General features: G+C 36.5%; 1 protein-coding gene across 3 annotated transcripts in view; it reads left to right on the top strand.

The window, feature by feature from the left end:
• FBXW11 (F-box and WD repeat domain containing 11) overlaps positions 1-15776 on the top strand; it is a 123555-nt gene that overhangs the window by 33499 nt on the left and 74280 nt on the right. Inside the window, exon 2 of one of the 3 annotated variants that reach the window (XM_008572371.1) lies at positions 4113-4214. The exons of the other annotated variants lie outside the window; for them this stretch is intronic. Coding sequence (XP_008570593.1) covers positions 4113-4214 — 102 coding nt within the window. The remainder of the gene's footprint in view (positions 1-4112; positions 4215-15776) is intronic. 3 annotated transcript variants of the gene reach the window in all.

Below are 15776 nucleotides of genomic sequence, written 5' to 3' on the forward strand. Positions count from 1 at the left end.
TTTTCGTGTCTGGCAACGGATCGCAACCCTCAGTGTCGCGCCCATACCGGACCGGGACCGGCAATGGGATCGCAACCCTCGGTGTTGCACCCGCACCTCGCTCAGCCAGTGAGCGGGAACCGGTCTGTATGGGGGATCCGAACCCTCGGCGGGAGCGCCACTGTGCTCCCAAGTGGCGCACTGTAGCAGTGAGCCACCGGGCCGGCCCCTAAGTATCTAAATTTGAAATTATAACAAGCATATCTTGGAGGTTGTCTACCTCCATAGTCCTCTCTTATGTATTCCCACTTTGATCCTCCTGGGTTTTTCTTGAGCTTGAGGCTGAAGCCTCAAGAGTAAAGAGGCTTAGTTTGTATTGTTGTTAGCTTAATAAGTAGGTCAATAAGTATTTGTTAAAATTGGTAAATACCCACGGTATCAGGGTAGGTTCTTCAGACGTATTTTAGCAATAAGGTAGTGTTCCAGAAGCTTAAAGATAGACCACTGTTAGCTTTAAAAAGAAAAAGAAAAAAGAAAAGAAAATAGAAAGACAATAGTCTATGCTGTGAATATAGCTAATATGAAGAAATCTTTTCATTATTCAGTTAAAGAATGATAGATAAAAATTACTCCAGAATGATCAATGTAGGTTTCCAACCAATTCTCTAAATTTAAAATTAGAAGCCTCAAGAATCCATTACTATTGTGGTTTTAGCTGTTTTTTAATGCTCTTAGGTTGATGAATGCGGAACTTTTATTTTTGTCCATTATTTTCAAATTGGATCAATGTCCTCCTGGTCCATTATACCTAAGAGGAACCTTGTTTTAGGCCAGCAGGTACAGACTTCCTTATTAACAGATGGTCATATTTCCTAGAGTGGCATTTTCTTTTAAGTGAAAACTACTTTTTAGCAATGTGGTTGGTCACTTAGCTCCAAGGTGATTGAGTGTGAATTTAATACCTTTTCACTGCCACTGTCTTTACTCTTACCAATTGGATAACAACATTGGTCTTGAAACTGGAAGGTCCCAGTCTTGGGATGATCCGAGAGTTGAGACCTCTGATTAACAGATTTTTGGCAATTGCATCATACACCAGCTTGGGCAATGCGTAGGATCAAGCTGTCTCTTTCTATTATTCTGTTCTGAAGCAAATGGTGTAAGTTATGGAACATAGTGAGAAGTGACTCTTGCCCCAGACCTGGGTTTAAATCCCAGCTCCTACCCAGCATTGTGCAATTTTGGATAAGTAAATTACTTTATCTCTTTGAGCCTGTGTTTCTTCTTCTGAATGCTGAGAAAGGTAATACATATTGTGTAGGATTATTGTGAAAATAATGAGATGAGATACCCTTTATAAAGTATCTCATGAGATGAGATACCCTTTATAAAGTATTTTAAATGGTGCTGGCACCTAATAGACCATCAATAAATATTGGCATCATTCTATATACCCCACAGTATCTACCACAGGTATTATAAAGATAAATTCTTGGAAATCAGACCCTCAGAGGCTCCTTTTAAAATATTTTCCTGAATATACAAGTTCAATATCAAACTTTAAAAAACCATCAAAATATCAAACTTGAAATAAATGGTTAATATTTTGAAATTAGGTTTTCAGGAAATTTTCATTGTGTTAATTATTTTTCACATTTTTGTTAGGTATTGATTAGATCATCAGATGGTTAGAAAACCTTGGGAAGCTCATTATTTTTCTTTTTAGTGCTTTAGTTTCTTTACCTCTAATCTAAAATCAGGGGTGGGAGATTAGACCAAATGGCCTTTAAGGTTCCTTACAGTTCTCACAGTCTATAAATTTTTTGATTTATTGAATGTGATACATTGCCCCCTGCTCCTTTTAAGTTTTACATGTTAAGTTATTGGTAGAATCTAATCAGTACCTTATGCTTTCATGTTTTTACACCTTGATGCAAATACTATTAAACCTTGCAGGGGAGAACCTGACTGTTTTTACTGAATAAATGAAAATTGATTTACACGTGAGCTTTGGTATTAATTTTGTATTAGTTGCCAAATGCAGGTGTAATCCTTTAACTATATTCTTTGCCTATCTACTTCTGATGCATGCTCATGTAAGTATTCTTTTAATAAGCATGTGTGAGAGTATCTCTGGATAGAATTTGTTGTGGTGGAGAGAAAATGAGGTTACTTGGAGTCAGACAGGATTAACTTCCTGTCTTGATCCTGTCATTAATTTGCCCTTATTCCCTTGCATCTTGGACAAGTAGCTGTTTTAACACATCAAGCTCTCCCTTCCTAGTCTTCGCTTTTCTCATCTGTAAGATGAAATAATACCAGTCTTAGAAGAGTTATTATGAGGGTTTACTATGTCAGCTATCTAGCATGTAACAGGAACTTAGTAAATGGCAGCTACTTTCATTATATTATACAAACATTTATTCAGCATCCTTTCTGTAGTTGGCACTCTGATATGAAGGTGTTGGGGTAACAAAATATATGTTCCTGGAGTGTCAGTGATACGCTGTTATTGTACTTGCCCTGGTAAGCTTTGGAGTAAAGGCACACCTTGGAAATGTGTTTCATTTCATTGATAACAGAAAGCTGCTCAATTTTTTATTCCATTTGTTTCCTCTGGTTTTGTTTACTTTAAATGCCTTGTCTAAATAATCTCAATATTTCTTATATTAGAGGTGAAATGTAACTAGTAAGTGGCAGATGCTGAATAGGAACCCAGATCTATCCGATTTCAGGCAAAGCTGTCTTTGTTTATGTTACAGTTGGGGTGATCATAGAATTTATCAAAATCAAAAAACTTTTGAGAATGAAAGTTATGCTGGGACAATAACGTAAACTAAGGACTATCTCAGGCAAATGAGGATGTTTGGCCATCCTGATTGTAGTTAGGATGAGCAAGTTTATGAGTTCAGGTCTAAGACTTCTGGAATATTTTGATTGAACCCAAATACCCACCTTCAGTGTTTTTGCATGATTATTGATTTTGCCATGGTTAATTAATTGACCTAGATCTGAAAAGATATTTATTGAATACCACAGTCTAATGGTTATTAAGTGCTAACCTTAATACATATGTTCGCTTTTATATTTTACTTTTTTTCTTAATTACTTTAAAGCCAGGAAGCTTTCAAAAGAGGATGGGAAAGGGTAAATGAAATAAGCTTTTAAATTCTTAGTCATGTCAATTAAACTTTGTAAACAAAGTCCAAAATGAAAATCATGATATTCCAACATTTTTTCTTTGAGAAGGCAGAGATGTGGATGACACTGAAAATCAGATGTGTTTGTTTATTTATAATTAAAAATATATATATATTTTTTAATTTTAACTTATCAATATACAATATAGTTGATTTTCATGTCCCTTTACCAGTTCCTCCTTTTCCTACCTCAGATGTGTTTTTAATCAGCTCTTTTATTGCCTGTATCTATCCATCTGTCACTCATCTTTCTTGTTCCTTTTGACTTATTCTTTAGGTCTCTGTGGTTTTACTTTAGGGAAGTGCAAAACTGTATTCACATGGTAAAAATTGGGGTGATCAAAGTTTTTACAATAGAGGCATCATAGTCTTATGTAAAGAATGTGGGTTTTGGTAGCAGACAAACCAAAGTTTGAAATTCTGACTCTCCCTTCCTTTGCTGTGTGTCCTTGTGCAAATCACTTAACCTCTAAATTTCAGTTTCCTTACACTGTGGTGTGAAGATTAGAGAACACGTTTAAAGTGCCTGGCACACAGGTTCTTAAGCAATGGTGGAAATTATTATTAAATGACATAAGACCAAAAACTGTTACTTTGATGAAATTATAGTCATGATCTCACCACTAATTTTGTTTTGCACTCAAATTTTCAGTTCCCTTTAGTGGGTTTTCATTTAAACATTCTCTCTCTCCCTCTTGATTCTGTTCAGTGTATCCTGAGAAATTAGTGGTTAGCAGCACAAACCTCCTTTCCATAGGACAGAAAGTGGGCCCTTTCCCAAGGTTTCAGTAAGGTCTCTAGGACCATCCCTGACCTCCAAACTGCCAAGAGTGCACCCCTGCCCCAACTAACATTCAGGTTACCTGTGTAAAGGAGTGATTTGTTGCGGCCTCTAACTGCTTCTTCTCTTCCTTCCTTTTTGTCATCCTGCAGTGTTCTGTGCCAAGGTCTTTGTGGCTAGGCTGCGCCAACCTGGTAGAGAGCATGTGCGCACTGAGTTGCCTGCAGAGCATGCCCAGTGTCAGATGTCTCCAGGTGCCTCTCTTCTTTCTTGTTGTAAATGTGTTTTTACGTATGCCATGAACATTTGTTGAAACTTGCAGTAGTGTGTTTAATCCAATGTTAAGTCTGCTAAATGTTCTGTGTAACCCTCTGCTTTCCTCCAGCCTGGGTGCCCCACATGGAGGAGTTAATACCAAGAGGGGCCCTCCTGAGCAAATGGGTCTTTGGCTGGGCCCTGTCCTGTTCCCCTTTTTCTGCTCCTGCTTTTTATTCGTTCTCCCTCACTTTGAAGTTGTGATTTTCATGTTTAATAGTTGTGCATGTGCCCAAAAAACCCTGACATTTTCCATTTGGCTACCTTTAACAGTTCTTTGCTGAGTTGGGAGGGTTTCATAATTAAAATGGTGATTTTTCTATTTTGAAACTCATTCTTTTGGCTTGTTTTCTCTCCCCCCTCCAAAAAAAGGAGAGGGGGAGGGAATCACTAAGCCTCAAATTAAAGTTTATAAAGATCACAGCTTTATGCTGCCAATAACTGTCAGTTTAGGCCACCTCCCAAAGGCCAGATCTGACACCTGTCCTCAGAGTCCACCCAGTTTTCCAGGCCGAGGCCGGCAGAGAATTCCACAGATAAAAGTAAAACTTTCTGGGGGGTGAAGGGTATGTGGGAAGGGGTTGCTCAGGATACAGCTGTTAGCAGGAGTGCAGCTGGTGACCCCTCTTGTTAGGATGGCTTCTAAGAGAATTGATGCAGAAAACATTTTGGCTTTATTTGTGAAGCACTGTTTAGAGAAAGCCTGAGTTTAAGTATGGTTTCAGTAGCAATATTTAGTTTTCATCACTGCATATTCCAGACAGCTTGATATATCTTTAAGAAGCAATATTAAATTCCTGGCATCCTGTTGAGACTGCCCTGTTTCAGGAAAACAGTGTAAAATTAGGAAATAAGTTAGAGGGATGTTTTTGATGGCATGGGTGACTTTATTGCTCTCAAGGTTATCTTTCTATTCATGTTTACAATTTTTAAATGGAGCTGGGGAGCCAGGAAGGAGGAAAATTTCCTTCATATTGGGCTCAGGCATTTTGTTTATTTATCGGCAAAACATTCTCAGTAGTGCTGGTGTGGTTATTGATTCAAATTGCTTTCTTTAGAAAACTATACTGGAACCTCAATAACACAATTAACTGGAGAGTAAATTCAATGTAAGGCCCACTTGTCTTTAGGTTCTATATAAAAAGGTGGGTTACAAGTATTAGGATACAGGAGTTGGGTATTTCAATGAGGCTCCAGTGGAATGTATTATTATCTCTGGAAAAACAGCTTCCCTGCATGAAATGTAATGTTAACAAAAATGTTCTTGAAATGGCAGACATTATTGCATGTCCTCTCCTTGGTGGTGTATAATGGATATTTGCATGATAATAATAGTGTACACCATACCAGCCACACACACACACACACACACACACACACACACACACACACACACACACACACGTATACATCTTTGTCTCTGTTTTTCTGAAAATGCTTTCTTGAATGTTACAGTTGCTTTTTAGTGGACCGACCCAGTTTTTTCTAGGACTGGAAATTTAAGTAGGGGAAGAATTGTGGTTAATGAGGTCTTGAAGTGCAGATTCTTTTCACTGCATTCAGATAAAAGTAAAATTGACCAGTGGAAGGCATTGTTCAATATATTTTAGTAACAATATATTTTAGTACTGTGAATTCTCTGGAGATGGGGTGAGTGGGAGGAAGTATGGGTGCCTACCTTGTTGAAAACAGAAATCCGGGCCGGCCCGGTGGCGCACTGGATAAGTGCGCCGCTTGGGAAGCGCGGCGGCGCTCCCGTCCGAGGGTTCGGATCCCACATACAGACCGGTTCCCGCTCACTGGCTGAGCGAGGCGCGGGGGCAACACCGAGGGTTGCGATCCCGTTGCCGGTCCCCGGTCCGGTACGGGGGCAACACTGAGGGTTGCGATCCGTTGCCAGACACGGAAAAAGACAAAAGACAAAAAAGAAAAAAAAAAAAAGAAAACAGAAATCCAAGTTTGTTAGTAGTTCTTTGACTCATCTCTCCCAGTGAAAGTCATTTAAAGAGAAGAAAAATGGAAACTTTGCCTTGATTGGACTTCATTTTAATGAATGGAGCAATATTGTCTTTAGAGGTGTGTAAGGGATTTTGTTTACTAAGGTTTTTATTTTCGCTAGTATGCAATTGAAGGTATGCAGCACAGTAAAATGAAATAAGTACTCAGCTGATTGGAATAAGCAAATCATTACTCTATTTTGTTCTACATATGGAATGGAAAGTAAACATGTATTAATGAACCTGAAAGACTTCCTCTCCATGCATTTAAGTATTATTTTTCCCCCCCTCTGCCTCCAGTCTTAATGCCTACTGTTTATATACTACATCTTTGATCTATCACAAAGATGACTTTTCCTTGACATTGCAAACCTGTCAGCAAACTCATTATAAGCAGACTCCAGAAGAGAAGGAACAGGCTACCTGAAGAGGACAGAGCCTGGTTGGCTTTGCTGGGGCTCTGGAGTTCCATGAAAGGGTCCCCCTTAAAACTGTAACACTGGACTGATAGTTGCGACTGTAGCCAATCGGCCTGTCTATATGGCTAAATTAGTGTACCTTTTGAAAAAAGAGTGAAGATAGTAGTTGCCTTTAGGCATTACATAGCCACTCCAGGTTGTGCCATCTGGGAAAAGGGATGGATATCAGAGACTTAAAAATCACTCAACTACCAGCTGTACTTTTTTGCTTCACATATATTAGCTTGGTTACAACCTGTGAGGTAGGTGTGGAAACTGAGTCTGAGGTGATGTGTGCTGTTTGATCCAAGTTAATATTTTCACAACTGTGAAGTGGTGGAACTGGCATTTGAACCTCACGTTTGCCTGATTCCCAAACTGGTTTTCTTTACTTTACACTGGAATGCCACTTTTCTAGAGTTTTTCATCTTAGTTTTGTTTGTGGAAACTTTACTGTTGATATCTGGTGTGTGATTTGTTTAGTGATTATTTATTTGAAAATAAAAGAATTGCCAAATTCTACAGTGAAAAAATATTGGCATTCCCTTTGCCAAAATGAGCTTTCCTGAATCTTAAAGCTAGTGAAGTTCTCGAATGGATTTCTGTAAACTTAATTACATGAATATTTACTGAGCAATTTGTATGTGCCAGAGCCTTGACTGGTGCTGGGCATATAAAGATCAACAATACAGACTTGTTTCCTGCTCTCAAGGAGCCCATTGTAGTAAGCAGACCTGTGAACAAAAATCCACACTGAACCACAAATGAAGTCTCTGTGTGTGTGTGTGTGTGTGTGTGTGTGTGTGTGTGTGTGTGTGTGTGTGTGTGTGTGTGTGTGTGTGTGTGTGTGTGTGTGTGTGTGTGTGTGTGTGTGTGTGTGTGTGTGTGTGTGTGTGTGTGTGTGTGTGTGTGTGTGTGTGTGTGTGTGTGTGTGTAATAAAACTCTGAAGTTAGCCAAACCTTTATGTGCTTTTAAAACAATGTGAACCAGTTTAAACTAAGACTAATCCTCTACATATTTTAGAACTGTTGAACTGGAATATCTGGATATCTCTGAGCCAAGCTGCACTGAGTCAGTATTTCATTTGCCTCAGATGTCCAGATTCGAGCAGTTGATTGTTACATCCGATAATCAAGAGTTCAGACCATGCGGAGTTTTGATCTGCCAAGACTCCTATTGCACAAGACTAATTCCAGTGTTAATAATAGTATGTATCCTATTTTCCACCTTTCTATGTGTCAGGCTCTAGGCACCAGGTTATCTCATTTGATCCTTTATGGAGAAGTTATTTATCATGCCTTTTTTGTATATGAAGTTATAGAATTGCATTGACTTGCCTAAGGTTACACACATTTATTTAAGTGGGTAATGAACCTAGATTGGATAACTGCAAAGCTACTACTCTAGTCACTAGGCTGTAGTGGCAGCTACCATTTTAACTTGGCAACTGTCATTTTTAGATCAAAACAAATTTCCCCTTAATTTTTAGTATTAAAAGTTTAAAGCTAACACATCCAGAGTATAAAGGTTTGGTAGACTGGCAAAGTTTTCTTGAGAATTCTATTTGCAACCTCTTGGCTGGAGAGAATGTTAGTGATAAGCTTTTTTCAGGGGTAGGAATGATTACGTGAAATGACAGTGAGGATCATGTGAATCTAGTTTTAGTGCCTCCTTCCAAGATGCGGTAGTGCTGGGCAATAATTAATACAACTTCTTGACAGCTGCCTTTCTTGTTTCTTACTTTCAAGTGAGCAAAAGTGGTCTGAGAATGCTACAGTTGGACCTTGCAGCTACTGGCATTAGAGGATATTTTTTAGAGAAGGGAGCTAGCTTGGTAGAAAGAACCCTGTCTTTGAAGGAGGGAAACCTTAATTCTAGTCCTGTTCCTACTACTCAGGTGACTCTGTGACACTGGGAAGTTACTTTACTTTTCTGAACTTCAGTTTCCTAATCTTTAAAAATGAAGGTAGATGCAACTACCTTACAGAGTTTTGGGGAAGTAGAGGAAGATATTAGCTACCTCTTACTGGTTTCTACTGTTGGGGGGACAAAAATCCATATCTTTCATTGCTTGCTCCTAGTTCTCTATTCAAGAAGAGGGAATTCCAGTCTTACAGTCTCAGATTGCAGGTGTGTAAGGATAAACTAAAAGACCATGCATATGATATGGCCCCTACTGTTGTGTTCTCCATTTGTTCAGGGCCTGTCTGCCTTAGGTCAGACATGGCTGTTCCAGAACATTTCTTTTGCCTCTTTTCTGATGAGCACTAGGGATTTGTCATTTCTTGTTGATTATTCAGTTGTATTCCAGGTTCGATAATGCGAAGGCTTGGAGTGACTTTTTGGGTTGATCAGTGGTAAAATTTATAATATTTTATGAACATTAAAAAACACATTTTTCTCTTCCTAAGAAAATTTGCAAAATACAATTGCTTAAAAAAATCCATTGGGGGCCGGCCCTGTGGGAGGGTGCGGCGCTGGCAGCACTGAGGCCGTGGGTTCGGACCCTATATAGGGATGGCCGGTGCGCTCACTGGCTGAGCGTGGTGCGGACCACACCGAGCCAAGGGTTGTGATCCCCTTACCGGTCAGGAAAAAAAAAAAAAAAAAAATCCATTGGTAACCTCACTGCCCATCACTACCGAGAGAGAATATTTGTTGCTCTAAGGTCTAACTTCCTCCTGCCTTTTGGTCAAGGAGGAATTCCTCAAATTGTGCAGGTTCTCTTTGTTATTATGGTGACAATGATGACTGTAACAGTGGTGTTTTTAATACCCTATGGAACCTTAGTTTGACCTTGGAGTCACTAAGGGGATAAAGGAGGGCATAGTGTAGTGCCCCCTTCCTCTTTTACCTTACCCTTATTTTTAGCTCTGGATTTAATCTGTTTTACATAGTAGGGCTCTTAGGAAGATTTTATTGTAACTTTCTACTTATGGAAATTTCCAAACATATTTAGAAATAGAATCATTCAACTTAACCTTGAACAATTTTCAAAATTGTGCTATCCTTAATTTAACTTTTCTCCAACTTTTTTTTTCTTCCCCTGGGACATTTAAAAGCAAATCTGAGATGGCTTAATCCAGAAAGAGTTTTACAAATCATTGTTTTATGTAGCATTTAAAACATTTTAAACAAATTTCCAAAAATTAAAAATAGGGGGCTGTCCGGTTAGCTCAGTTGGTTAGAATGAGGTGCTGTAACACCAAGGTCAAGGGTTCAGATCCCCATACTGGCCTGTCACCATAAAATTAAATAAATGAATGAATAAATAAATAAATCAAAGCATATTGGTATATGGAAAAAAACACTGTTCTTGGAATACAAGACCAGCTTTCATTAAAGTCCAGCTTCTGCCACTTAATAACTGTTCTGCCTTGTACAAGTTTCTTAACATCTCTGAGGTTATTTTTTTAAAAAATTAAAAATAACAATTGGTATTGAAGGTTAAAAAAAGACACGTAAAGTTTTCTTTGACCCTAGGTCTCACTTCCCAAAGTATCACATTTCAGTTTCCCATGATCCTTTTAGACTAAAGCTTAAAAAAATATGAATAGAACCATACTATACATACTATTTTAAAATTAATAATATACTATTTTAATTAGCAATTGCGATGGTAACAATTTTTCTATATTAGTTCGTAAAACCAAATAAAACTGTTCTTTTTTTATAGCTGCAATAATAATATTCCATTGTGTAGCTTTATAGTTTTTTCCAAAAATTAGTCAGTTCTCTATTGAAGTTTTGATATCATAAACACTTTAGTAATTTCATTGCACGTACATCTTTTAGCTTGCATAATTATATCTATAGAATAAATTCCTAGAAGTGCAATTGCATGGTCAAAGAATATCAGTGTTTTATTGTTAATTAATTAAATTATCTGTATATAGAGAAGTTTGGTAATCTCTCCCTTCCAATCCCCTCCTCCAGATTAAATAAATATATCAGAAACAAATATTAACAGTTTGTTGTCATTGGGTTTTTTTTGTTCGTAGGAGGATATGCAATCCTACAATTATGGGGATCCCATAATTCTAGAAAAATCACAGTGCAATCTTCTTTATTTACTTAACATTATATTATAGGTATGTCCCCAGATTAGTAAAGTCTAATTCTTTCACCAGTGGTATTTTTATCATCCCTAGATTTTGGGGAGTAGGGGTGAGAGTACAGTTTCTTTTCTTTTTTGTAGTATAACAATGTACTATAGAAAAGTGCAAAAATCTGTACATAGCTCAGTGATTTATCACAAAGAGGGCAGTGCTGTATTTTAATGGATGTGGCCAAATTGCTTTAATGGAGGGTGGACCAGTATTCTAGTCTATTTTATATTCTGTTCGTTGCCATAAGCTCTGAATATCATGTAAAAATGTTTGAGGTTTACTTTTAAAATATTACCCAAAAGAGCATACTTATTTATGATTAAACCAATAAATGAAAAATGGCTAGTAGTAATACGATAAATTAAAATTTTCTATCATCATTTAAAATAATTGTGTAATATCCCATTTAATAGCTATATTATTGATTTTAAGAAACTTTCCCTTTTTTATATTAAGACTGCTTCCAATTTTTGAGACATTTAAGCCATGTTGAATTGAATGTCATTGTAACTAAGTCTTTGTACACTTCTGTGATTATATCCTTAGGTAAGAGTGTGCACATTTAAAAACTTTAGGTTGCTAAATTGTACTTTTGAGAAGCGGGGTCAAATTATACTTATCAAAGGAGTGTATGAGAGAGTCTCTTTTCATATACCCTAGATAACATTGGATCTTTTAATTTTCTATTTCTTTGCCATTTTGATGGATTATAATGCAAAAATGATACCTTGTTATTGTAACATACATATATATGTATAAATAGTTTTTGGCCTCTATTTCTTGTTTTATGAGTTGCCTCTTCATGTCCTTTCTCCATTTTTCTATTGATGGCTTCATTAAAAAAAATCTGATTTGTAGGAACTTTTTGTATGTTAAATATAGTAATTCTGTCATTTATTTCCCCCAGTTTGACATTTGCATTTTAGTTTGTTTATAATGCTTTTGTCTATGATGAAAATTTTGAAAGAAATGTTTACTTTTTATATGGTCATACTTATTCCTTTCCTTTAGTATTCTTCTAGTGGTTTTTGGCATTATGTTTCGCATTTAAGTATTTCAGTTTTTCTATAATTTATTTTGCTGTGTGCTGGGAATTAGGGATCCACATTCCTTCTAAATGGCCAATCTGTTTTCTGTATACTGTTTACTGATCTAGTGTTTTCCCATTGATTTTGAAATCATATGCACATTTTCACTTCCTTTGCCCAGTGTTGTCCATTTACAGAAGTCTCTTTCAAGCTTTTGTTCCTCTTTACTTCTCTATTATCATCATCAATGATCAACCTCTCTAGGCTCATGGACCATGGCTGTATCATGCTGTGTTTTAATATATAGTGCTAGTTTCAAAGTGTCCTGTTAATGATGATATAGACTTTGAAAATTCAGTGCCAAGCAGAAAGATTTAACATTTTCCTAAAAGAGTGATTTTCTCTGTTCTTACTATGAATTGAAGTTTTTTTGTTTCTTTCATTTCCGTGTCATATTTTCTGAAAACAGTAAGGGTGACTTGGTGATCTAAGAATTTGAAGCAGCAGAAGTGTCAAGTAAACTAATATTTTGGAGGAAGTTTTAGTGATAGCGCAGTGCCTGGCCATATAGTACTAGCACTCAAGAAATCGCATACATTTCCTATGGAAAAGAGCCTCTGCTATGGGAAAATTAAAAGTACACCTTGCTTTACCAGTAGTATAATTTATGGTTTCCACAACAATGTGCATTATGGATAAGGTTTCACAGTATAATTTGAGGACAGGAAAGCACCTAAATGGATTCAGAACACATTAAAAAATGTCTTTTACTTTTTGAACACAAATGATGTCATGTACCTTATATTACAGATGTTTATTATGTTGCTTGTAAAAATGCTGGTTTTATTTATTTCTATTGATTTACATTTACTATTTATGAAAATAGCTCTTTTTAATTGCAAAGATTTTAGACAGTAGACAAGTGTAAAAAAAATTAACCATTCAGCTATAATCTCATTTCATTTTATTGTCCAGTTTTTGTTTTTTTCTCTTGATGTTTATTTTTCTTTATATATGTTTATATATATATATATTTATTTTTATATAGGCTTATATTCCATATACTGAATTATAATTCAGGTTTTTAAATTGAGTGTTATGAACAACATGGTTTATTTTAGTAGATTTAGGTCTACATTTTTAGTAACCAAGCAGTTTCATTGTCTGGGTATGTGGTAACTTATAAGCCTTTTACTGATGGACATCAAGGTTGTTAAATTTTAGTGGATATTCATGATTAATTCCTTAGTTTTATGTTATTCACTGAAAAAATTTCGAGTTAAAGGATATGGACTTTCTTAAGGCTTTTAAATTCTACCACAAAAGTTATATTAATTTTCAATATCATCAGCAATGAATATAATGGAAATGAATACCCAATGTAGAAAACTGGAAAATATGGGGAAGCACAAAGAATAAGTTAAAAATCATCCTTTCTTTATTCATTTGTTTTCTTCTTCAAGCAACAAATATTTCTGATGCTCCTACTATGTGTTAGGCATTATTGGGGGGTCTGGGAATATAGGAGTGCACAAAATAGACAACAAACCTGCTGTCTTGGAACCTACCTTTTAGCAGTGAAAAAAATAAAATGAGTAAAACATAACATACTAGATGATAATAAATGCAATGGAGAAAACAAGGGACAGTGTACCTCAAGGTTGGAAAGGGCTTCGGTTTTAAATAGAGTGATGAGGGAAAGCCTCTCTGAAAAGATGGCATTTTAGGCAAGGACCTAAAGGAAATGAGGGTACATGCTGTGCAGATATCTAGGGGAAGATAGAGGGAACAGCAAGTGTACAAGGCCCAGAGGTAGGAATGTTTGTGATATGTTAGAACAGCCAGAGGGCTAATGTCTGACTGGAGGGTAGAATGAGGAAGAGTATTAGGAGATGAATTCAGAGAGGGAAAGAGAGAAGGTGGGACAAATTCTGTAGGGATTCTAGGCCTTATTGGACTTTTATTCTGCTTGAGATTGGGAGTCATTAGAGAATTTTTACCAGAGGAGTCATCTAGCATTTTACCAAGATCACTCTGTTTGCTGTGTAGATAATAGAATGAAGAGGTAAAAGCAATGAGATCAATTCTTAAGATTGACCAGTGTATCAGGGTCCTCCAGAGACACAGAATCAATAGTAGATAGATATTTTAGAGAACTGGTTTACATGATTGTGGGGGCTAACAAGTTTGAAGTTTCAAGGGCAGGCCAGGAGGCTGGAAACTCAGGCAGGATTTCCTTGTTGCAATCTTGAGAAAAATTCCTTCTTTTTTGGGAAACCTTAGTCTTTACTCTTAAGGTCTTCCACTGATTGGATGAGGCTTACCTACATTATGAGGGTGATATGCTTTACTCAAAGTCTACTGATTGTAAATATTGATCACACCTAAAAAATACCTTCACAGCAACATCTAGATTAGTGTTTGACCAAACACCTGGCCATCGTAGCTTAGCCAAGTTGACACATAAAATTAGCCCTCACAGCCAGGCTGGGAAGAGGCCAGACTTTGAAGTTAGGGATTCAGAATGGAAACAGAGGCAGTTCATGATGAATTGAGAGACAAGGTCAGTGTGACATTAGTAAAAATGATATCAGTTTTGTCAAGCCAGTATCATTTATAGCACCAGTGTCTAGTAACAGTTTAGTCAGAGGTGATTTGGACTTTGGAGCCCCTAGTATGGTTGGAAGATAAAATTGTGGTATGTTTCTACTTGCAATAATTAAACAGTGAGTGCTTCATGAAGAATCATTTGGTGTATAGTGCTCCTTGTGTGGAAGAACTATAAATATGTGGGGACTTAACAGTTAATGAATACTTACATGCCTAGACATGTTACTAAGCTCTTTCCCATACATTATCTTTTTTAATCCTCTGAACAGCTTTATAAACTAGGTACTATTATGTCTGTTTTACACATGAGGAAATTGAGACTCAGAGCTTGTGACTTGTCTACTATGCGGTGGAACCTGGATTCGAACCTAGTCTGTCCAGTTCTGATGTACCTTACTGCCTCTTAAAGTAGAAACTGTTTTCATAGAGATGATTATCTGTATTGTAAGTTGTAAATAAACTTTTCTAAATCTTAGGACAATTATGCAACAGGAATGCTATTTATGTTATGCCAGTGGCTTACATGATCAAATTTCTCCTCTTTAGAAAGGATTCCTCTGACCATCCAATCTAAAATAGCTTCCTACTTTCCACTGTTCTTTTACCGTGCTTTATTTTTTCTCTGTAGCACTTAGCACTGTCTGAAAATATGTTCTATGATCCCCCCTGCCCCCCATCTGTTCTCTTTTCCTCCCACTAGAATCCAAGCTCTACAAGAAAATGGTTGTGTCTTCTTGTTGACTGCTTGGTAAACGCTCCCATTTCTAGAATAGTTCCTCATAGGTAGTAGATGCTCAGTAATTATTTATCGGATGAAGAATAGGCATAATAAACTGGAATGTGAAGGAAAGGCTGTCTCTAAGCTTTGTTAGGATTATGTGGTATAATATTATTTGCTGTCATAGCCACGACTGTTTTGGACTAAGTTCTCCAAGTTCTGTGAATCCAAATATTCCTGTGAGTTGAAAGATTATCTTTAAAAAAAAAAAAAGATTTTGCTTTGAAGACCAGCTTACTGTATTTTTGTCCTGCTTTGAAAAGTATTCTTTTCTGATTAAAAAATTAATACATACTGTATATTATAGAACATTGGGCTAAAAGTGGAAAGAAGAATGAGAAATAATCTTCAATTTAGGAAATGTTATTCTTAACATTTTGGCATATTTTCTTTTAGTTTTTAATCTCCTTATATGTTTTACATAGTTGACTATTTTATATATATAAATATATATATATAATTTTATATGCTTTATTTTGCTTTTTGTGCTTTGTACACGTATTCAGGATGATTATATTAA

The sequence above is a fragment of the Galeopterus variegatus genome, unplaced genomic scaffold (genome assembly GCF_000696425.1).
Source record: "Galeopterus variegatus unplaced genomic scaffold, G_variegatus-3.0.2 Scaffold776, whole genome shotgun sequence".
In the NCBI taxonomy this organism is placed as follows: domain Eukaryota; kingdom Metazoa; phylum Chordata; class Mammalia; order Dermoptera; family Cynocephalidae; genus Galeopterus; species Galeopterus variegatus.